Source organism: Mesoplodon bidens (genome assembly GCF_964165515.1).
Source record: "Mesoplodon bidens genome assembly, chromosome: 14".
Taxonomy (NCBI): Eukaryota; Metazoa; Chordata; class Mammalia; order Artiodactyla; family Ziphiidae; genus Mesoplodon; species Mesoplodon bidens.
The window spans coordinates 78016184-78040295 of NC_138170.1; the positions used below are offsets into that span (position 1 = coordinate 78016184).

The window sequence follows — 24112 nt, forward strand, 5'->3', positions numbered from 1 at the left end:
TTTCATAAAGAAGTCTGATGTTTTTGTACTGAATAAAAAAGTATGTAGTAATGCAGTTTTATATAAAGTGATTTTAAGGATTATTGCTAGATTCTATACTAGAGGCTTTTACTTTAGAATATATGGAAAAGAAAGATATAATACTCAGAGACTTACTGTTGCCTTTCCATTTTAGGTTGACTGTGCATTGTCACTTATTCGACTTGGAATGGAGCGGAATATTCCTGGTTTGCTGGTTCTCTGTGATAATTTGGTTACTCTGGAAGCACTTGTTTATGAAGCAGGGTGTGATTTAACCCTAACCTTGAAAGAACTCCAGCAGATGAAAGACATTGAAAAACTAAGATTACTGATGAATAGTGTAGGTTTTATTTTAAAACTTTCTTTTTAACTATTCTGTATGTACTTTGATTAATATGTGTCTCAAAGCCAAAGATGTAGTGTTCTTCAAACCAGAGAACTTAGTCAATAAAGGAAGGTTTCTTGACTTAAAAAAAAAAGCATCAAGTTTTATGAATAAATTACTGAAGGCATCCAAAAGCATTTTGGCTGGTTTTGTACCTTCTTTGCCCTTCATTCATACTTATCTGTATATGACTTTCTTTCCCCCTTCTAGCGAGGCATATTTAAATTAGCTGTCATTCTCGTAATCGTGTTTCTAATCCTTCACTTTGTTAAAATTCCCAACTACTTGTATATTCAGATGATTGGCTGGGTGGTTGTATGAAGAAAACATCTTGTCTTCAGGGTTTGTATGTGAAGGAGAATTTGCCCAGCCATTCTTAGATTTTTGGGGGGCGTCACTCGGTGGGGGGAAAGTACAGTCTCCAAAGTTAGGAACTGATTTCTGCTGAGCCCACTTTTCCTCTCTTTCTCATGCCTCTCACCATCTTTTTTCCTCTTATCAATGCCCCTTTTCTCTTTCTCTCTGTCCCTACCTTCCTTTTCTCTTACTAATTTCTTTCCCCTATGATCCACCCAGTGAAAATCGAGTTGTGTTACATGCAAGATGCCTCTTAAGAGATTCAGGCGTATCTCCTGGGATAAAGAAGAGAAGGGATTGTATAATTTCAGGGATAATGAGTAAGATTATGTGTGTCATTTGGAGTTTCTTGAAGGTGGATGTGAAGGGGTAAAACAAACAGAAGAAGAGGAAAAGGGTGGAAGAGAATCTGGGATTTCTCAAGTGACTCCTTTCTAGAGCTTCTTTATGCGTATCTCTCTCTGTTCTTTTCTCTTTCACGCTTTCTGTCGGCCTATCCCCCCCCCCCCACCTGCTAACTCTTTTTACACATACACATACATACACTCTTGGGGTAGAATCTCTCTGCTCTGGAAGACCTCAGGACTGAGCAGCAGCAGTAGGAGTAATAGTAGCAGCAGGTGTTTGTCTTACAGAGCTGGGCTTAGGCTGTCAGGGTCCCCAGGGTGGTCGTGATACTAAGAGATGGACCACATTGCTCTTGCTGCTGTTGGCTCCACCAAGCCCAGGCAGAAGGTGATTCTCCTGCTGCCTCTCAGTCTCCTTGTGAGGCGTGAATTGGAGTATGTTTTAGAAAGCGTTAGGCTTTCATTGTTTCACATGAGTCTGATTATCCTTGAGCTTTAACTTGTCTGTTATTATCAGGTATTTAATTTAACGTGTGTTTGTTTTGGAATTACATTTTCAGTGTTCTGAGGACAATTATGTGAAAAGTGCCTACCAATGGATGGTTCCCTTTCTTCATCGTTGTGAGAAACAGTCTCCTGGTGTGGCTAATGAGCTATTAAAGGAATATTTAGTAACTTTAGCTAAAGGAGACTTAAAATTTCCCCTGAAGATATTTCAGCATTCCAAGCCTGATGTAAGTAGAAACTTTAACATCTTAAAAAATCGCCGTACTTTTTCCCCTACAGAATTAGGTTTTATTTATAAATTTTTTAATACTAGGTTTTGCAAGTAATTTCTCTTTAAACAGAAGAAGTAGTTATCATTTTATTCTTTAAAAATGTTTTAGCAGTTTAGTACAAAAATTTTTTTGGACGTTTTTAAGATTATGTTTACCTTGACTGATTTACTCCAAAGTTTGTTGACTCTTTACTACCTTGTGGAAACTGGCAATACCAAAAAGACTAATAACTGAAAGGTATTGAATTCTTACTATAGGTAGGCACTTTACAAGTGTTAACTCATTTAATCCTTGTAACAATCCTATGATGTAGATATTTTGATTATATTACTATTACAGGAAAAGAAAATCGTGATCAGAGTGGTTAGGCAATTGCCCGGGGTCACAGTAAGGAGTGGAACCTTGGGTTCAAACATAGGTTTTCTAGTTTCCCAGCTGTGTTCTTAACCATTATGCTTTACTGTAACACCAATAGAAGAAGAAGAAAAGACTTCTACCCTGGAGGAACTTCAAAATATTTGTTAAAATTTTTAGGATCCCGTAAGGAGATCTTATAATTATTCTTAATAACTCTTATATTTGCTGAAGACTGACCTATCTATCTATCTATCATCTATCTATCTGTCTATCTTTTTTATAGAAATCAAATAGTTGTTCAGATTTACTGGTGATAAATCATTTTGTTAAGTGCGGGTTACTTTTGAAATGTAAATAACCTCTTAATTTAACCATGAATCAAATATACTGTTTCAAGGGATAGTGGCTCCCTTTCCATTGGAGGGGACTCAAGCAGTATGGCGTAGTCACTTGAGGCACTGACTTTGTAGCGAGAGTTAAAGCATTGGGTTGGGATTCAAGCAGAAGCATTGAAGGCCCCTTCTAATCCTAAATTCTAATTGAAAGTACTCCTTGTACTAGCCTTTGTTAGCAATTTGATGCCCTCTAAGGTATATGGTCGTAGACCATTATAATCAAGATGAAAAGGAAAGCATTGCTTAGTTAATCTCTCACATTTTTTGGTTTCTGGAAGGGCTGTCTGTCAGAAGTATCTCTGTTCATTGGCTATTTAAAGTTTTCCATCTTCTCATAAGCAGTTTCCACTTAGTATTCTGATTTTAAATTTGGGGTGGTTTACTATGAGCTGAGGGTGGGTTGCTTATGACAGCAGAATGCTATGTGAGAAGCAGGATGGGTTGAACATGAATGTTTTATGAGGAAGAAAGAAGTGACTTTAAATTCTTTCGAGTAATCTTGTTTGCGATCCTTCTTCCTTACAGAGACTTGTAAATCCTTTGTGTATAGTCAGCTTTTTGTTGTTTTTACTTGGCAATTTAGCACGTGCCTTTTGAATAAAATATATAGCCATTTGCCTTTCTTGAAATATGTCAAAATCAAAACAGAGAATAATGGTGTTGCTGGGCTCTTCCTTTCCAATCCACCCTCTCTATTTCTATCGATGTTATCTTTCCACAGCACAAATTTGATCCTGTCATGATCTACAGAAAACCTCTGGTGGCCTACCATTGCCCGCAGGGTAAATGTTGGGCTCTCTTAAGTGGCATGGAAGGTTCTTTGCAGTCTGCTTCTAGTCTTCCTCTTCAGCCTCATTTCCCTTCATGAATGCACTGGTTTACCCATGCTAACTTTTCACCTCTTGACCCTGTCAGGTTCTTTCATGCCTTTTTGTGTTCTGTGAGGCCATTTCCTTTGCTTGGGATAATCAGGCCCCTTTCCTTCATTTAACAAATATCCGCCTACCCTTCAGGATCCTGCTGTCCAAGACTCCCTCTGCTGGGAAACCTCCAGGGGCTTATCTGTGCTAGGGTGGGCCTTGTAGCTGCCTCTAGAGTAATGCATATCTCACTTGTTCAAGTTTGTCTCTCCCTCTCTTTGTTTCCTGGGTCTGTCCTCTCTGTACTGCCAGGAGCTAGCACAGTGCCTTTGTAGAGAGCAAGTGCTCAGTGCATTTTGGCAGGGCAAATGAAGGAATGAATGGTTAACTCTGGGTTTCCTTATGATGCTTTAGATCACTTGATTACATTTATTTGCTGTGCTAGGATTGTCCTTGGAGCATTGTTTTTATTTTATTTTCCTTGACTGGTCGCAAAAAGAATTTACCTTGCATCTGCCGTGAATCAGCACAAGGTATTTTTAGTGCTATAAAGGGAGCCGCGATTTCTGTATCCAGCAGCTTAGGTTAAGGTACGCTGCATTAACAAATGACCTTGCAATCTTAGTAGCAAATGTTCATTTCTCACAAGTGTCATGTAGGCTGTGGGTGGGCTTCTGCTGTGTTCCATGTCTTGTTCATTTCAGGACTCAGGCTGAAAGAACGGTCCCTTTTTCTAACTTGTGGCACAGGAAAAGGAACAAAGTAGAACCACACAGTGGCTCTTAAAGCTTAGCTCCCGGTGCCTCAGATTACTCCCTCTCACACTTCACAGGCTGAAGGCTCTGTGGCCACACCTGGTGTTAATGGGGCAGGGAAGAGCAGTCCTCTACTAGAAAGAGGGGAGCGAATAATGGGAACAATCAGACAAATACAAAGTTGTCTTTTCAACTGTCTCATGTGTTTCAGACTCTTCCTCTCTTTTATAACATCCTGATTTTAAGCCATTGCTCTTTGCTTGGGAAGTGAAACTTGTGAAGTAACTTGGGCAAGTCTGGATAGAGATGACTTGGGAATAAAATATTCTACCTTCTCATATCGTTTTCTGTCTTTTATACTGTTTTTTTTTTAATGCATTTGTGCATCAGAACTATATGGATTAAAAAGAAAACAATTTTCTAGGCCCAACCCAGGTATAATAGATTAGAATTTGGGGGAATATGGAATATGCCACTCTTGTTTTTGCTGTTCCCACCATTCTCGTATGGTGAAGGTCACTTTAACCTGATCGGGTATTGAGCTGTTTCAGGTTTCAGAAAGACTGTCCTATTTCCAATTCTCCCGTATTCCTAGGGGATGGTCCTTCGGGGATCCAGATTAGAAGTATTGAATGCGTACTAGGCCCTTCTGCTGTAGATACCAGACTGTGTTCCAGTAATGGGGACACATGGGGAAGTCTCGTTAACACTGTAAACTCTCAGCTGCAATTTCCTGTTGGCCTACTTCGGGCCCACACTCCTTAGGAAATTGAAAAGTGCCTCTAGGACTGTGCTGTTCAGTATGGTATCCACTAGCCATGTGTGGTTATATAAATTAAAATATAAAATTGAAAACTGTTACCCAGTCTCACTAGTTTTCTATGCTATTCCCAGTATTTGACAATTACAAACAGTGCTACAACGAGTAACCTGTTTATATTTATTTTGTATTATTGGCATCTCTTCAGGGTATATTACTGCAAGGGGATTCCGGGCTCTAAAGGCAGGGTTGTGTTGGTATTACCACATTTCTCTCCAGATGGGTTGTTCCGATTTACATTTCCACCAGCAATGTATGAGCATGGCTGTTTCTCCACAACTTTACAGACACAATTTGTTGTCATATTTAAAAGATTTTGCCACCGTGATGGGTGAAAAATTATATTTCAGTGTTGTTTTAATTTGTACTTCTCTAAATATGAGTGAATTTGAACATTTTCTCATATGCTTGAGAGGCATTGTCATTTTTGTGCATTGTCCATTCCTGCCTTTTCCCCATTTTTCACTTTGATTTTTGTTTCTTTGTGCCTTAACTTTTAGAAATTCATATACATTAGTGTAATTAGTCCTTTTTCTGTGGTTTCTATTGTGAATATTTCACCCAGTGGGTAGGTTGTCTTTTGACTTTGTTTATGGTGTATTATGTCATGCAAAATTTTTTACAGTTTATTTTTTGTGTAATCAAATTGAGCAATTTTTTTTAATTGCTTCTGTATTTTGAGGCATGGTGGGAAAGGCTTTTCCTTTTACAAGGCTTCACTCATGTTTTCTTCTAGTACTTGTATGGCTTTATTTTTATGTTTAGACCCCTAATCTGTTTGGAGTGTGTTCTTTCGCAGGGTGTGAGATATGGATCTATTTTATGTTTTCCCTAATGCTACCTAGTTGTTGCAGCACCATTTATTTAAAAAGTTTATCTGTACCTGAGTGATTTGAGATGCCACCTTTGTCATATACAAAATTTCCATTTGTTTTGAGTCTAATTCTAGAGTTTCTCTATTGTTTTATTGGTCTGTTTGTCCATATACTAAGTACCACACTGTTTTAATTATAGAGATCTTATAGTCTGTTTTTAAAGTCTGGTATGGGTAGTATTCCTCTGTAGTGTTTTCTTCCCCCAGTTTTTCAAAAGTTATTCTTGTATATATATTTTTTTCTATCTGAACTTTAGTGTAATGTTCAGTCACCCTATTCAAGAACAGGGGACATCATTCTATTTGTTCATATCTTTCTTAGTGTCTTTCAGGAGTGTTTAAAATTTTTCCTTATATAGGTTTTGCACATTTCTTGTTAAATCTATTCCTAACCACTTAATTTTCTGTTTACATTACAAATTGAGTTTTATTTACCCTCATTTTCTCTAACTTTATTGTTTGTGTATATGAAAGTTATTGATTTTTGTATGATAATTTTCAGTGATTCTTTCACTGTTTCACTGGTTTCTTTTGTTGCTTGTTTCTCTGGGGCTTCCCAAGTATTCTAGCTTAACATCTGTTGTTCTTTTTCTAGTTGTCTACTAGTGCATAATTTTAAGAACTTTTGAAAGAAATTATGACTTTGTTACATTTTACCTTGCTATGCAATATGGGAGATAATTTGCTGCCCATGATGGGGAAGATTTATTGATTTCTTGGAAAGTCCTAAATGGGCTCCCTTCTATTAGCTTGAGGTGGGACAAATGATGGTTTAATAGTGACTACTGAGATATTAGTACAGGAATAATGAGAATAAAAGGAAGTGTGCCTTACTATATGAAGTTGGACATCTGTAGAGAGTCTAATAGGACAACAGTGAAAAGTATCTTAATGTGAGCATTATGATTCACGTACACAGTAGAGTGTATTAAGAAGGATATGCTGAGTGGCATAGGAAGAGATCGGAAAGGTGCCGTAGGAGTACAGAGAGGAAAAAGAATTCATGTAGAGAGTAGTATGAGGATTTATTCATTGGACCAGCAGTTATCAAGTATAAGCAAGAAACTCTGGAAATCTGGGGAAGTCCAACTGAAGTCAGCCAAATGGACATAAAACTGGATTATTCGGGAGGTTTTAGAGACTAAGGTTTTAAGAAGTTCCTTGAGAAGACATTCCAGGTAGGAGTAGAATAAGACAAGGGGATGTAATCAGACTAATGCCATGTTTAGATAAAGGCAAGTTATTTAACCTGAGTGGACTAAAACTTTGAGCAGAGAGGTAGTGATTCATAGGACTGGAAAAGTGGGTGGGCACCAGGCTGTGAAGGAGCCTGAGTGGAAGGCAGAAAGTTTACTCTTTACCTTTCACATTGAAGGTCTACTAAAGGGTTTTGAACATACCTGATCAAACAGGGACTCTAGAACATTTAACTTTCAAGTGACACTTCAGTGTCTCAGGGAGGGAAAGACGGGAAGCAGGAAGATGGAGGAAAACATCAAGGGCTCTGGCTTCTGTTTCAGCTGGTTTCCCACGTCGTTCCTTGACTGAAACTGGTTTCAGTTTTTTCGTCTTCCTCAGATGCTTCCTTACCATATTTTTTATTACCATATTTTTTTTATTGTTTATTACCATATTTTTCCTCAGACTCTTCCGTTCTTCCGTACGTGAAGCTCTTCTGCAGGATTGTGAGAGCTAACACTTAGCTTAGGCTCTGGAGCCAGTTACCTGCATTCAAATCCTGGCTTGACCATGACCAGCTCTGTGCCTTGAGCAAGTTGTTTGTCCCCTCAGCACCTCGATTTTCTCTTTATGTAAAATAGAAATGATACTAGCACTAACCTTACAGGACTGTTTTGAGGATTTGTGAATTAATGCACTTAAAGCACTTAGAAACAGTACCTGGCACACAATAAGAAAATGGGAAAAGCTAGCTATTTTCGTTAATTTTTTTTAACATCTTTATTGGAGTATAATTGCTTTACAATAGTGTGTTAGTTTCTGCTTTACTGACACTTTTGTTGTGCCCTGCTTGTCCCTATTTCACCAGTTTGTCACTTTGCAACCTTGGATAACTAACTCTTTGTCAAATGTTGATGTCAAATTAATGATATATTTCTTAATACCTTGAAGAAATCCTTTAACCCAAGTACTTTAGAAAACTTTACTTCCCTGATAACCTTACTAAGGTTTCCTCTTTCCATCCATTTCTTCTTCTCATCCATTGATGTGGTTTTTCTACTGAGAAAATGCCTTTGTTTGGCTGCTTCTCTTCATCACTTTCCTCTCTGTTTTGTGAGTTTCTACTAAAATGTTGAAAAGTAGTAGATGGTTATTATGGAAATCATCTTAAGCTTATTTTGTTGTTGTAAAGGGCTCTAAGAAAATAGTTTCAAACTTCCATTTTGATTTCGTGGTGGTAATATCATAAGCATTCTGCATATATTAATTGATTTAATCCTCACAACAATGCTATTAAGAAGATGTTAATATTCCAGTTTTATAGATGAGAAAAACAAGGCACAAATCTGTTATTTTTATATCCCAGAAAATACTTTAAGAATGGGTCTCTGTGGTTTACAATGGGAAAGTGACCCCCAATAGCCACTTTTCTGCATCAGAAGTATGGAATGTATTTTGGGATATGAATATTACCATATTACAATGTGACTTCTTTCAAATAGAATGTCAATACTGTTGTGTTAAATGACTAATTATTAATGCACACTGAAAAATAGTAGGTTTGAACATCTCTGAAAATTAGTTAAGGAATTTTATATATTTTTGTGATTAAAACACATAAAATTTGGTTTTAGGGTTAGAAATGTTGTTTTTAATGAATTGCCTTTTTAGTTCACTGTGTTTCTTCTCTCTACTTTATCTTGAATGGGTCATGAATTGAAGAATCTGTTTTCAGCAGATGCAAAAGCAAAGCTTATGGGTACAAAATTTCTTTTCTTGCTGATTCTGTAATTAAAATGCAATTTCATTTAGAATAATTAAAGATCCCAAAAGTCTGTAAGCTAAAGAAAAACCAAGATTTGTTTCTGCAGCTGATTAATTGTGCTATTTAATATTCTATTGACAGTGGTACTGGGATATGGCAAAATTGAATGTAAATCTATTGACATTTAGCACAACATGCTTTATTTCTCTAGTTGCAGCAAAAAATCATTCCTGATCAGGACCAACTGATGGCAGTAGCACTAGAATGCATCTATAACTGTGAACGAAATGACCAGCTCGCTCTTTGCTATGACTTATTAGAATGTCTGCCACAAAGAGGATATGGGTAAGAACCCACAGTGTGCCTTTTTACTCTAACAGTTAAAAGGAAGATGTTGCTTCTCTGAATGCTCATTATACAGAATTTTGGGAATATAAAGAAGAAAATGAGATCACGTGCAAACCTGTTGCCTCGAGATAGACCCTTGTTTTTCTAACAGTATGTAAGACGTCACTATACTTTTGTTAACCTTGATAATAATCCGTTAAAAAGCAAGCAAGAATATCACTACCACCACAACAAAAAGTACTCTTTGAAGTGGATAGACGGTGATATCTCTTTGTTTTAAATTGTGTTTCTAATTAAGCTTTTTCCTTGTTTATGGGCTAATTGTATTTTTTCTATGAATTGTTTGTTCTTGGCCCTTGCCCAGAGTGAAACTTCTAAGTAATAATGTATGGATATACATAACTCATTTAGTGGTATGCAAATCAGATTATATTTTCTCTTTGGAAATCACATAACAATCATTCCTTTAATCACTCTTTTAACACATAGTACATATTATAAATTTCATATCTGGAGAAGTTACTAACAGCACATGGAAAAGCACTGAATGAAAAATCAGTGGGCCTGTTTCTAAGCCTTTGTGACTACAGCTGAGTCACATAATTTCTATGGTTATCAGTTTCCTCATTTGCAAAATCAGGTGTTTAGACAAGAAGTCTTCCTCATGCTTTGGTTTTCTTCTTCTCCTCTCTTTCTTCTTCTCTCTCTCTCTCTCTTTTTCTTCCAAGGAAGTTTTTATTTTTGTGTGAGAAATGAATGATAGAAGTCACTTGATTTTGCAACCCAATGTGAAATAATTGTTTCACATAGTCATTAATAGAATTGAAATCAGGTGAAAAATTGATGGGGAAGGGATATTTGCATGGTACCAAAGTATTACCTTTAGCAAATATTTTTTTTTTGTAATTGCAAAGGGGAAATATACCTTTATAAAGTCTAAGTCTGACTGCCGTCACCTTTGATCAAGTTATCAAATATGGCATCACTTAAAATCAGGCAGCCTAGCCATATGTGCCTCCTGGTGAGAAGCGGTATGAAGTAAAATTACTTACCCTGAATCTAACCAATCCTTTAAGCCAAACTTCTAGTTTACAGTCAATGTAGGGAATAAGAGCACAAGTTAAATAACACCATGAAGAAAAAAACAGATAAATACAGACTGTGAGATATTCTACAGGTCATATTGTCTTTTCACTTTGAAAAGTCAGTGCCATGGAGAAAAACAAATTGGTGAGGATGAGGAGGCTCTATTCTAAAATCATGAAGTCCAAGGGAACATGATCCCCTTCTAATTTTTAACCATAAAGTAAATAATGTATGTACTAGTTAAAATCAGGGTACAGGAAGACTTGTAATTGATAAAAAACGATTGGTTGCTCTCCTTCCCCATCCTTTGATACCTGTCTTCTAAAAGTAAACACTCATTCTGGATCGTGTTTTTCTTCTTGACTTTGCCTGCCTCCTTTAAAATATTATGCTCATGTTGCTATTTATTGATTTTACAATTTTAGATGATTATTGACTTCCTTTCATTGAAGCCTACCCTTCCCCCATACCTACTTCTCTTAACCATTTTTTTCAGTGAGGTCAAAGTGGTATTTCTATCATTATGATTATGTATATACTGTTTACACAGAGCTAGGTATGATTATATTTCCTTTTTGTGCAACTTTTTGCTTTTCGTGGATTGAATAATTTCCTTTTTTGTCATTGTTTTTTGTTTCCATTTACCTCCCTCACTGTTCTGACAGAAGTGTAAAATTCCTTTTCAAGGTCAAAAATATCTAGTAAGCTCTCCTTTCTCTTTTCACTCTATGTCTCTCTCTCTCCCTCTTACTTTTGAAACATCTTTCTTAGAATTGTCTTTTCTCTTCCTTTGATATGAAGTGTTCTCTACTCTGCTGTACAGCATTCATCCTTGGACTTTTGTTTGCGTCTCTCTTGTGTTGCATATTGCATTTCTGGGATTATTATCTTTTCCTTTCTTTACTTATTCCCTTATTTTGATGGAACATAATCTCGAATAGCTTCCTGTCAAATGTTGCATGGAGGCATTTTTATTTTAAGACTATCACATGTCAAAAAAATATCATAATTGCATCCTTACACTTGATGGAAGGCTTGGCTGTGTATGGAATTCTAGGTTTCTGATCCTTTTCCTTGTGAGTTTCGAAGGCATCACTCTTGTCTTCTCCTTCCAGTGTTGTTGAGAAGTCCAAGGCTATTATATGGCTTTTTCCTCCCCTTTTTGGAATACTTCAGTACCTTCCCGTCATTTCTAATGTTCTGAAGTATCATAAGGATGTGTTTTATTCTGAGTCTGAATTTATCATTGCTCATTTAAATCGTGTATTTTAACCTGGAAACTCATGTCGTTCAAACTGTTGGGAAATTTTCTTATATTTTTTTCCTGTTAAGTTTCCTTGATAAGTTTATTTGCATGTCCTTTTTTCTCTTTTTTTGCACATTTTAAATCTATTTACTGCCCTTTTTGTTCTTTTTCCCATGTTTTGATCTTTTGTTAAGTGATCTGGGAGATTTCTATAGTTTTATCTTCTAATCCGTATTTTGAATTTAAAATTTATTTTGGCTTTCTTATTTAAATTCCAAGAACTTTTTCTCATTCAATTTCAAACAAAGTAATATACTGCTCTTGTTTCACAGATGCATAAATTCACTTCTACACCCTGCATTACCCTTGCCCCACCGTGATCTCTGATTTTTCATATTCTGTTTGTTTGCATCTATGCTTTTACTGTGAGGACCTTTCCTCCATGTCTAGTGATTCTTGGCCATTAATTTATATCTAGGATACTAAAAGTTGATTGGATGCCTTGTGACAAGCTGAAGGCTTTTTGTTATAGGAGTCCTTGGAAAATTGCCTTATATGTGAGCAGCTAGATTTTCAGTCTTGCTTCAGTTTTGATTTTGGGAGGGTAAGGTAATCTTAGATTCTGTGTATTATGTTACAGAAATGTTGGCTGCTTTGTAGATCCTGATTATTCATCTCTTCTCATTAAGGGTCTAAGTACTGACCCCCAAGAAGGAAAGCAGTTAACCTTGTTACTGGTAAAGCTAAATGGAGACTACTAGTGCTTAATACTTCCCTTCCTCAGTCCAGGTTAAGGGAGTCTTCATGTAGGAAAAGTTATAATCACAGCATCTATTTATGACCCAAACCTGTACAGATATGACCACAAGCTCCCTCCCATCCTTAGTTAAGAGCAGCAGGTGTACCTCTGGGAACCGTGGGCCTTCAGTAGGCAACAAAGGGCTGGTAACGTGGATTGTATTAACAATTTTTTAGCAAACTGTCATTACTCATCATTTAAAAACCTCAGCCCAGTGGATGTCAGAGTATCAGTAGTCAAGGTGCTCTTCCCAGAGGGTGACGAGATGCAGAATCCTCTTCTTAACAAGCACCTTAGAGAGCAGAAGTGGTGGGGGGTTTCTTCCTTAAATGGTCTAGGTGGGTAATTTGATGGTCCCTCTGCCCACCTGATGCCCCTTGCTTGTCCTTGAATCATCTAGGTAAAATCATTGACCTCCAAGTGACATGTGCAATTTTTAAAAATAAATGTATTAGACTTAGTTCTTCAGTGAGATCAAATAAGCATAAATATCAATTAGAGCTTATCTATTAACTTTTAAATAGTAATTTGCCTACCATGAGGAGATAGTCATGATATCAATTGAATGATGATATTAAAAGAACATTTTTTATGTAGACATTATAATGAGAGGATGAGTATATTTGTTTTCAAAGAATGTGTAGGCTAAGCAATGCCTCTTTTGTGTATGTGTGACTGAAAACTTTTTTTGGCTTCAGATTAATGGTTTCCGATCTAACAGATTTTTTTTTTTTTGTAAACATAAAAAATAGCATGGTACTCTTTTGTTGTTCCATTTCTTTCTTTCTTTTTTTTTTTTTTGCTGTACGCGGGCCTCTCACTGCTGTGGCCTCTCTCGTTGCGGAGCACAGGCTCCGGACACACAGGCTCCGCGGCCATGGCTCGCGGGCCCAGCCGCTCCGCGGCACGTGGGATCTTCCAGGATCGGGGCACGAACCCGTGTCCCCTGCATCGGCAGGCGGACTCTCAACCACTGCGCCACCAGGGAAGCCCTCCATTTATTTCTTAATGATTGTATTTCATAATTATAATTTTCTAAATAATTTTCAATTATAAATTAGCCTAGTATTAAAATATAGGCCTTCAAAATACTTCCTCTGGTTCTCTTTCCTCCTCACGCCAACTTCGTCAATTCACGTTCTCCTAGTGATCAGTTGTTATTTTTAGTGGTTAAATGGTTGGTATTTACCAAATGGTTAACTGTGTATTTTTTCACTATTTAGGAAATTAAATTTTTGTACATCTTACCTAGGCAGCACATTTCATCTGGCTGAAAAAAATCTTTAGTCATTATGTTTGTATATGTCAGTTCACAGAGGAAGAACACTATATTCTGAAAATCAGTGACAAATGTTTATTGTAGAGTTACAAAATGATAATTTAAAAAATATTGTTTCTGAATGAGTATGTTAATTTAAGTTATCTCCAATGAATGATCTTTTCTTTTTTTTTTTGAAGGACTTTAAGTGGAATATACCCTAATTTATCACTCTAGTCCAAGGCCTGAAACTTGGTTTAAAAAGATAGTATAATCTTTGTAAATTGCATGAAATAATTGCCACATAGATTTAGACCAGGACAGATTGATAGTTTTAAAAATAGTGAGTGAGACTTTTGTGTTCAATTAGGTCATTTTTAATTTTCCGAGTCGAGATAAAGATTTTTATTTAGCTTTCTTATGAAATCATAAGAATTGCTGGAATTCAGTTGAATCATTGGTTGGAAGGCACCTGAGAGTGTCAGGTACAGTGGTTCTCAGTTGAGAGTCGTCCCTCCAAGATTGGGACACAGAGTTGCAGAGGGTGGCAGAGGGCTTTTATAGCAGTTGCTTAACCTTTCTACCAAATCCCTTGCGCCCGTACGTGCGTTGTGCCATGCTAAATCTATCCTATCAGCCACGTTTTTATTAGTTTATGATCTTTTTCATGGTAATGTTTCTCCTAGTGCCCCGTCTACTTTTTTCCTGAGAAAGGAAAAAGGAAAAGTGCTTGTTATCTCCACTCCCGGTAGGAATTATCTGTATGATGGCTGTGTACTTCTCTTTCGTTTTAAAATATTGCAGTGGAGGCGGAGTGAATGATGACATGGGAGAAGTCCCCTGAGTATATGGAATCCTAATGGAGAAGTCCTAGGGGAGTCACAGGTGGGATAGATAGGACTAGGAGAAAGCCAGCGTGCAGGGCCATGGTTCCTAATCTGTTTTATTGGTTAAAAGAAGAGAAATAAATGATGGCTTTATCATTTACCACTTCTTTAAAGAAAGACTACAACTGATATATAATTCTTTTTTGCTTTTGGCAGAACTGAACTAAAAGTTCTTAGGAAAATAATTGCCCATATCTCACTAATCTGTAACAGAGAATATTGTTATATTCCAGTATTTTTTTATCTTAATCTCTTTTGAGTCATGAAAGATGCTGAATGAGTATAGGAGATAAGACTGACCTTTTATCTGGACAGGGTGATACTGTCATATATTAAGTACAAGGGAAACTTCACTTTTTTTTTTTTTAAACTTAAGTGAGTTTAGTATTTCAAGTAAAAAGTTACTACTAAAACCTAATTTTAATTCTTTTCTCTTAATCCTTTAGTCAGAAGACAGAGGTAACCACAGCTCTTCATGACATGGTAGACCAACTGGAACACATTCTCAGGTGAGGAAAATGACGATCTTTTGGTTCTATGCTGATTAAGGAGGTCTGTCCAAGAAATGTTACCTTAAATATGCCTAGTGATCATTACCAGTTTGACCTAATATTTGTTTGACTCTCTTAAGAGTGAATTTTCTTAATAATGAATATAATACTAGCTTATTTTAGCAGAATGCTACAGTAATGAGAACATGGACTTTGAAGACTAGTAGAACTGTGTTCAAATCTAGGTGTTGTAACTTACTAAGCTGTGTGATCTTTGAGCCTAGGGTTTTCTTAGCTATAATGTCTACCTCATGGGATGTGAAATTGATACTAGATAAAGCATTTAAAGTACCTCACACATAGTAGGTAAATAAGAAATATTAGTTCCTTCAGCAGTTATTACATCCATCAGCAAACAATGTTTATTATAACCCCTAACTTTCCTTTTTGGGGTATACTACATTTGACTGACTATCTGGGTTATATTAGTGACTCTAACAATATTCTTTACTGTGAAAATGAAGCATTAAACTGTCTCTTTTGGAGACTGAAAATTTCTAATTTGCTATTCAGGAAGTTTAATATTGTTTACTAGTGTTCATTTTTATATGTATATATAATGTGCTTGTGTGTAATTTTTAAATATTTGCATTAAAAATGAAATTTTAGGACTAGTAAACTTTGTTCTTCCAATATATAATTATAGAAATTATAGGTAATAACATCACTTGATAGTGGTAATATGTAAAGTATAAGAATTTGGGAACCTACTAATTCGATGTCCCTCTCTTCTCCCCAGCCTCCCTGAAAAATTGAGCATAGTTTGAACAAAGCTTAATGGGTTAAGTCAGTATAGATTCATTCCTTACAAATCTGCATGGTTTCCTTTTTCTCCCTAATGAACTTGAAAAGAGCTTTCTCAAGGAAATACAGTATAATAAACATAATGCATTTCATAAAAAATTATTTCATAATACACATCATTTGTTTCACCATACGTTCCTGTGTGTAACCATGGGTTGTCTTGATAGTCAAATTATGCTCTCAATATCTCAAGGAAACAGTAACACCCTTTAGGTTTCTGGATGATACCCAGGTCTTCACTGTTCACCTTAATTTACTAACCTTTTAAAAGAAGAACTTTTTTTTCCAGTTCCACCTCATGGCCATTAATAGTTGATAAATGTTTTAATGTATATAATGTCAGGTGACGTGACCCATGGCATTTATCTTTATGAAGAGTTACTGAATTTTGTCCAACCTCTCTTTAAGCCCAGTAGTGGTTAATTCATAAATGTGAGATTTGGTGAGGCAGAAAAGGTGTATATACAATTCTGATAATTATGGAATAGGATATGTCAAGAAGATCCATATGAGAACAGAAATCTTATTTGTTTAGAGAATGGATTCTTGAGGGAGATTGAACCTTATGGGGTTTCTGTGGTTTTCCAATCCTAAAATTCTTTGCTTATTGCTTTTCTAGCAGCCTTGCCTATAACAGAATACTCACTAAGGTTGTTAAGAGTTAAAGCTGGGTATTACAATTATAGATTTGGCTTATTTTGCTGACTTGATGCTTTTACAGTACGGGAAAATAGTAAAAAAAAGATTTTGAGATAAGGATATGTCAGGCTTTTAAAAAAATGTTAACTTATCCCAAGTATATTGTAATAAAAGTCAGTAGGGGAAATAAGATTTGATATACAATTATTAACTTTTTTTTGCTGAGAATTAATGTAATGTGTAAAATTTGGTCATTCTTTATGCTACTTTTTTTAAAAATACTTTTAACACCTAAGTGCTACTTATGTGTTTAAGATTCTTAGAGCTTTTGTGTTTGGTTATAAGACTTATTTTAAAATTTTTCTTTTCACTTACAGTGTGTCAGAGATTTTGGAGAAACATGGACTTGAGAAACCAATTTCATATGTTAAAAATACTCAGTCTAGCTCAGAAGAGGCACACAAGCTGATGGTTAGATTGACCAGGCACACCGGTCGTAAGTGAGTAATAAAATTAATTGATAATTGTATGTGATTAAGAAAAAGTACTACTTTTTTTCTTTTTCTGACTTCATTGGGTTATCATTGCCCAACAATAAATTGCACATATTTAAAGTGTAGAATATGATAAGTTTTGATACATGTATATACCCATGAAGCCATCACTTCGTCAAAATAACGAATGTATCCATCACCCCTAAAAGCTTTCTCTTGCTCAGTTATAATCCCCTCCCTCCTTCTGCTTCTCCTCATTACACCCCCGTCCCCTCCCCAGGCTATCGCTGATCTATTTTCTGTCTCTGTATCGTACTTTGCGTTTCCTAGAATTTTATGTAAATGGAGTCATAACAGTATGCACTTTGTTTGTTTGTTTGTTTGGCTTCTTTCACTCAGCATAAGTATTTTGTGATTCATCCATGTTGCATCATGGATCAGTAGTTTATTCCATTTTATTTGTTGACTAGTATTCCACTGATGGATTTATTGCACTTTGTTTATCTATTCACTTGTTGATGGACATTGGTTTATTTTGAGTCTTGGCTTTTACAAATATAGCTGCTATGAATATTCATGTACAAGCCTTTGTATGGACATGCACTTTCATTGCTCTTGGATAAATCCATGAGAGTGGAATGGCATGATCATATGGTAGGTGGACGGTTAACTTTTCAAAAAGCTGCCAAACTGTCTTCCAAAGCATTTGTACCATTTTATTTTTTAATCAGTCTTTTAGGAGCGTTCCAGTTGCTCCACATGCTTGTCAGTACTTGCTGTGGTCAGCCTTTTAAAGTTTAGTGATTTTCATAGGTATGTTGTGGTATCTAATTTTGGTTTTAATTGCCTTCTCCAGTGAGTAATAATGTTGAGCATCTTCTTATGTGATTATTTGACATCAGTGTATCTTCTTAGATCATTTTAAATATTGGGTTTTTGTGTTCTTTACTGATTTTGAGAGTTTTCTTATACATTCAGGATATAAGTCCTTTATTAGATATATGCTTTGCAAAGATTTTCTCCTATCTATGCCTTATCTTTTCATTCTCATACCTGTGTCTTTTGAAGGGCATACTTTATAAATTTTGATGAGGTCCAGTTTATCAATTTGTTCTTTGTTGATTGTGCTTTTGATGTCATGTTAAGAAACTTTTGGCACAAAGATTTCCTCCTGCCATTTTTAGTAAAATTTTTAGTTTTACATTTTATAATCAGTTTCATGGCCCATTTTGAAAGTTCATTTTTGTTTATTGTTCAGGTATAGATTTTTTTTTTAATATCTGAATATTGCAGCATTATTTGTTGAAAAGACTGTCCTTTCTGTACTGAATTGCATTTGCATCTTTGTTGAATATCAGTTTTCCATATTACGGGGGCCTATTTTGGGGTTCTTTATTTTGATCCATTGATCTGTTTGTCTATCATTCCTCTAATAACCATCCTGTATTAATTATTATAGATTTATAGTAATTCTTAAAATTATTGTAGATATACAGGAAGTCTTAAAATTCTCTCTTTATCTCTGTCTCTTTCAACAGTTAACTATAGTTATTGATTTATGTGCCTTATGTTCCCTTCAAAATCATAAGCTTATCTAAGGCAAGTGTTACAGTCACCAAACATCTAATTTGGAACCTTACATATCATTGGCCCTCTCTCAGTAATTATTAAATAAATAATTTAGGAGGTTTTGACAATTTAAGTCTTAAACTTTCTTTACAGCTATAAACGATGGGTCAATATTTCCCATCATGTTGGCTCTAGTCAAGAACCTACTCTTCAGTAAGAAAGCCTCACTGTTGCTGCTAGATTACCTGCTGTCTTTCCACTGAATCCCTCAAATGCTTCTAAAGTCCTTGCAGTTAATTTCTACTTATGGCATTCTACTTACTGTGAATATGTAAGAGAGTACGGCCTCTTTTTTCAAGGTAGTCAACTTGAAATGAATCTTAATTATCTCATATATGCTACTACAGCTTGGCCTTCAGCACCTATCGAACTTTCTTATGCATATTCTAAATGGTGGCAGATTTCACTGACTGTCACAAATCAGGTTTTACTATCTTGAGTGCAATACTATTTCTCGCTGGAAAATACACCTCCATTCTAAAGCTGTAACTAATACATCATGTTTGTATTCAGGTATTTCCCTGTCAGTTTGCACACCTCTTGTATAGTGCCTCCAGTTTCTTCTCTTGGTTCTTATTTACTGCATGTATTCTAAAAAGACCTTTGGAGATAATGTCTTATAATTTATTTTAATTAGAACCTGTACTTAAGGCTAGCCATGTGTGAGAAAACATTAATACCATCTGTCCCAGTGTTGCTGGCTTCTAGAAGAACAGCTGGGCTGCGAAAACTTGAATTCAGCTAGACAGTGCCCAGGTCTGATTTTATGAAGCTGGTGCAAGATGGACACTCACTTTTTCAAACATTTTGCTACTTTTCTGCCTGCGAGCCAAATTTGAAAGAGTCCTTTAATTCTTTGAAGCCCGCCCAAAGAGTTCACATACCAAGGTCTAACTAATGGAAACACTTCAGGGATTATCCTTGAAGACTTGCAAATATATCAGTTTGTTTTGTGTATTTGTATGCTGCAAAAAAAAATGTATTCTCTTAAGCTTTAATACATATCAGATATAAATAATTGTTCATTTTGTGTAGCAAATAGAAAATACTATAAGCAAATGAAGCATATGGTTATTACTAATTTTAGGTGAAAAAAATTCCTGAAGATTAGAATTTTTGCAGGAAAGATCCCAAATGCATAATTTTTCCATAGCAATACTATTAAACACAGTCTATTTGCCCTGTTTTTAATGCATAAGAAAGACAATGATGCGTGGAAAAGGAACACCCATTTGGTATTTGACAAACAGAAAACAAAACAAAACCTACCCTTTTCAAACAATGAGATTCATGATTATGTAGAACTTCCAGACTAGAAAATAAACATAAATGATGATTCCAAACTCACATATATTCAACAAAGATGAACTTTTGAGAGAGGTAGAGAGAATTACAGCACATTCTCCCTCCTACTAGACAATATTAGTGGTTGTGTATGTGACTACAGAAAAACAAACAGATGTGTTTGTGACTTCCAGATTCATCCATTCACACTTGTTGAATACTACTTTGTACCAGAAAAATATGGGGAGTGTCTTTTCATACATTCTAGTTTAAGTTAATTATCATAATATACAAAAAAGGAAACTGAAGCTCAAAGAAATTAAGAAATGTATTCAAATCCATACAGGTAACTGAGCTTGTTTTTATACTCAGGAAAAACCTTGTTTCATTGTCTGTGTTTTTTCAAAATTAAACTCATCCCTTCCTTATCATTCTTTGAGATTCTCTTTAAGTGAGAAAGCTGAAATTCAGGAATGTTAAATATAGTCACACAGCTAATATGTGACTCTCTGTGACATTGTTAACAACACCGTTTCCCCTGTTGCAGGAGAATCTGAACCACCGATTCTCTAACTCTGTAAGTCTGGATACTAACATGAAATGGTATTTGATCAACTAGATAGTGTAGGCATCACTACTTCATCTCTGATTGGTAAATTGCTCCTAGAGGAACTGTGTAAATGAACTAGAAAATCTGGTAGGGGCTTGAAGCTTTGGCTTTCCCATGTGTGGTCACTGGCTTATTCTTGAGGGGACCCTGAAAACTATGCCTGTGGAATTATTACAAAAGGTATCAGCTCGGTGCCTTGTGACCACCTAGAGGGGTGGGATAGGGAGGGTGGGAGGAGGGAGACGCAAGAGGGAAGAGATATGGGGACATATGTATATGTGTAGCTGATTCACTTTGTTATAAAGCAGAAACTAACACACCATTGTAAAGCAATTATACTCCAATAACGTACTGACTTTTGTGGGGAATGGAGCTTCTTCCTAAGCCAGATAGGAACTGCAGCTACCGTACAGGGCTTGTCGTACCTGGGCTGGCACCTGGGCTGTCGCCTGGATGGGAGAGAACCCCCGTGGTGCTCTATCCCAGGCTCTGTGGACTGCCGCAAGGAGTCCCACTGAGAGGAACCACTGGGGCTGTCCAGCTGTCCAGCTGTGCTCCCCGACTCCAGACTCATGCCAGGTGTGGCCTCTGTTGCCCTCTGGGTCTGCATGTGTGGTTGAAGTTAAGAACATACCCTGCTGGTGACTGCAGAGTGATGAAGATGGAATTTGAAACTCATTCTCCTGTCTCCAAGTGCTTTTTCTGCTATATCACAGCTGCTTTATCTTACTTTACCATGTGCTTTACTTTACCTTAGAAACTCATAGCTTGTTTATCTTTGCCATTATCCGTTTTGTGTCTAGGCAGCCTACGGCAGAGGCAACTCTGGCAACATCTCTGGCATTGATGCGTCGCTGCCTAACTTTTCCCTCTATCGTTTTTTGTTTTTTTTGTTTTTTTTTTTGCGGTACGCGGGCCTCTCACTGCTGTGGCCTGTCCCGTTGCAGAGCACAGGCTCCGGACGCGCAGGCTCAGCGGCCATGGCTCACGGGCCCAGCTGCTCCGCAGCACGTGGGATCCTCCCGGACCGGGGTGCGAACCCATGTCCCCTGCATCGGCAGGCGGACTCTCAACCACTGCGCCACCAGGGAAGCCCTTCCCTCTCTATCTTTAATCAAAGTTTTTTTCCTGGAAATTCAAATGAGATCTATTTCTCTTGATCATCTGGGAGCTGTGTGGCGTATAGAATAGTGGTACCAATTTCTTTTTACGTTTGACCAATTGAAGAGAGCAATTTCATGAATTATTTTCTTTTTTACCCCCAGGCAGCCTCCTGTCAGTGAGTCTCATTGGAGAATGTTGCTGCAAGACATGTTAACTATGCAGCAGAATGTTTACACCTGTCTAGACTCTGATGCTTGCTATGAGGTAACTCTACATATGTAAATATTTCCTTTTAATTTTGTAATTTTGATTGTTACATTTTATTGATTGGACACAAGATGATGACCATAAGCTTCACTGTAAGTAATAGGATTGAATTATTGAATAATATTCAATAGCTGGTAATTGAGTGGTGCTTTAGAGCTTGAGCGCTTTCATACATAACTTCTTATCTTCTTTGTTCATTGCAACACCATTTATTTAGTGAGTTAATTCTCATCTGGAAAACTCCGAATCGTACTTGGATCCTCTCTCTTCCATAGTTTTGATTGTCACTAAAATTTGCTTCATGTGCCTGAGAAAAGTCTGTCAAATCTGTCCTCTCTTCATCTCTGCTAAATTGTTGTAATCCTCCAAATCCTCCAAACTTGTTTCCCTACTTCCATATCTCTTCCTCATTTACACGGAAGAGAGTATTCTTCTAAAACAGACCTTTTCATGACACTCCCCTTCTTAAAATGCGCTGCTAAATAAAATAGATAAGATACTGTATCTACAGTTAGAAAGTAACCGTATTCCTTAGCCTGGCATAGAAAGCCACGGCAGATTCCAGCCACCCTGTCCATTCTCGCCTCTGACACTCCCCGCCATGTGCCCTGTGCTCCAGTGGTGCCAAATCTGTCATGAATTCCTCCACTCATGATGCTGTTTCCTGTTTCTGTGACTTTGTACACATTATTCCCTTTGCCTGGAATATGTTCCTCTTTTATAATTTGAAAATTGCTGATAACTTTTAGAATTCAGCTCACTAATCATGCCCTCTAGGATGCCTTCCTTTGCCCTTTAATATAACTTGTCTCTATTACAGCCTTTCTTTCGAATGCGATGACTTGTTTGTTTCTGTGTGTGTTTCTTCCCTTTGGTCATTAGCTCCTAGGTAGGCATTATCATATCATGTTCATCCTCAGCTTCCCCAGGGCATATTATAGTGTCTGGAACATAAAGGATACTTAAGGATGGTGAGTTGACTAGGAGTGTAACTTAGGAGAATTTAATCCTTATTTTGGAAGGTATGTGTATTACCACCAAATTACTCATGCTTTGTATGGAAAAATGATCCAGCTAACCCATCTTTAATGAGATACAGTTTAAAAGAGGGTTCCCTTGGGGCTTCCCTGGTGGCGCAGTGGTTGGGAGTCCGCCTGCCGATGCAGGGGACGCGGGTTCGTGCCCCGGTCTGGGAAGATCCCACATGCCGCGGAGCAGCTGGGCCCGTGAGCCATGGCTGTTGGGCCTGTGCGTCCGGAGTCTGTGCTCCGCAACGGGAGAGGCCACAACAGTGAGAGGCCCATGTAACGCAAAAAAAAAAAAAAAAAAAAAAAAAAAATAAAAGAGGGTTCCCATTTGAATTTGCCTATCAAACAAGCCAGATCAAAATCGTGTAGAATATTTCTTGTGTTGCTCTGCTCTGACGTCACGAAGCATAACCCGTTGATAAAATGAGAGTTATAAAATAGGTCTCTGTTTTGTGAAATTGGTTGGTATTTTAATTTAAGGTAGTTTTAACAGAAGAGCGCTAATATAGACTGTTGAGAAACGAATGGTTTTATATTTGAACTTCAGGTTTTTATGTGCTTGATGAGTGTAAAGTTTATATTGATGATTACACTCTCAGACCATGTACAGCTGCCAGTAACTTCACCTTTGTATCTAAAGCAAAACCTGAAATTCAGTTTCAGGAGAAAATAATCTATATGCACATGGGGTCCAAAATCTTACTGTCATTAGTAACACTGCTAGAAGTAGTGTTTTTAAAGTGGGAGTAGCGTTATTTCCTGGTATTTTCTGATACTGATTGAAAAATTAGCAGTAAGTATTACACTTGAACTCGCTCCTGTGTAGAGTAGTCTGTCATAACAACTTGACGTAGTAAATTGTTTTAGTTATATCTTAACCTTTGTATTAGGCTTTGATATTTTAATGACTTCACGCCGTTAGTCTTTCTCCTTTGAGAAAACATTTGAAAGCATATTATAACTGTCCTGAACCGATTCTAGATGATAATACAGATTTGGCAAACTTACATTTTAAAATATTTTAGTGATGTTTAAATTAGGCTATATTGTCTTACTGACCTGTGGCCATTGTATTAGGTTTTGCTGTCATTGGAAAATAATTTTAAATCTCATTGGCATAATTTTGATAAGGTGCAAGATTTCTATACAGCCTGTAGAGCAGAAATCTATATTGTTCATTTCAG

The 24112-nt window shown here is 36.7% G+C and overlaps 1 protein-coding gene across 2 annotated transcripts in view; it reads left to right on the top strand.

Annotated features, from left to right (window-relative positions):
* NBAS (NBAS subunit of NRZ tethering complex) overlaps positions 1 to 24112 on the top strand; it is a 342685-nt gene that overhangs the window by 143417 nt on the left and 175156 nt on the right. For both annotated transcript variants that reach the window (XM_081254071.1, XM_081254070.1), the window contains 6 exons: positions 176 to 361; positions 1671 to 1844; positions 9106 to 9239; positions 14965 to 15027; positions 16890 to 17012; positions 21795 to 21897. In XM_081254071.1, coding sequence (XP_081110197.1) covers positions 176 to 361; positions 1671 to 1844; positions 9106 to 9239; positions 14965 to 15027; positions 16890 to 17012; positions 21795 to 21897 — 783 coding nt within the window. The remainder of the gene's footprint in view (positions 1 to 175; positions 362 to 1670; positions 1845 to 9105; positions 9240 to 14964; positions 15028 to 16889; positions 17013 to 21794; positions 21898 to 24112) is intronic.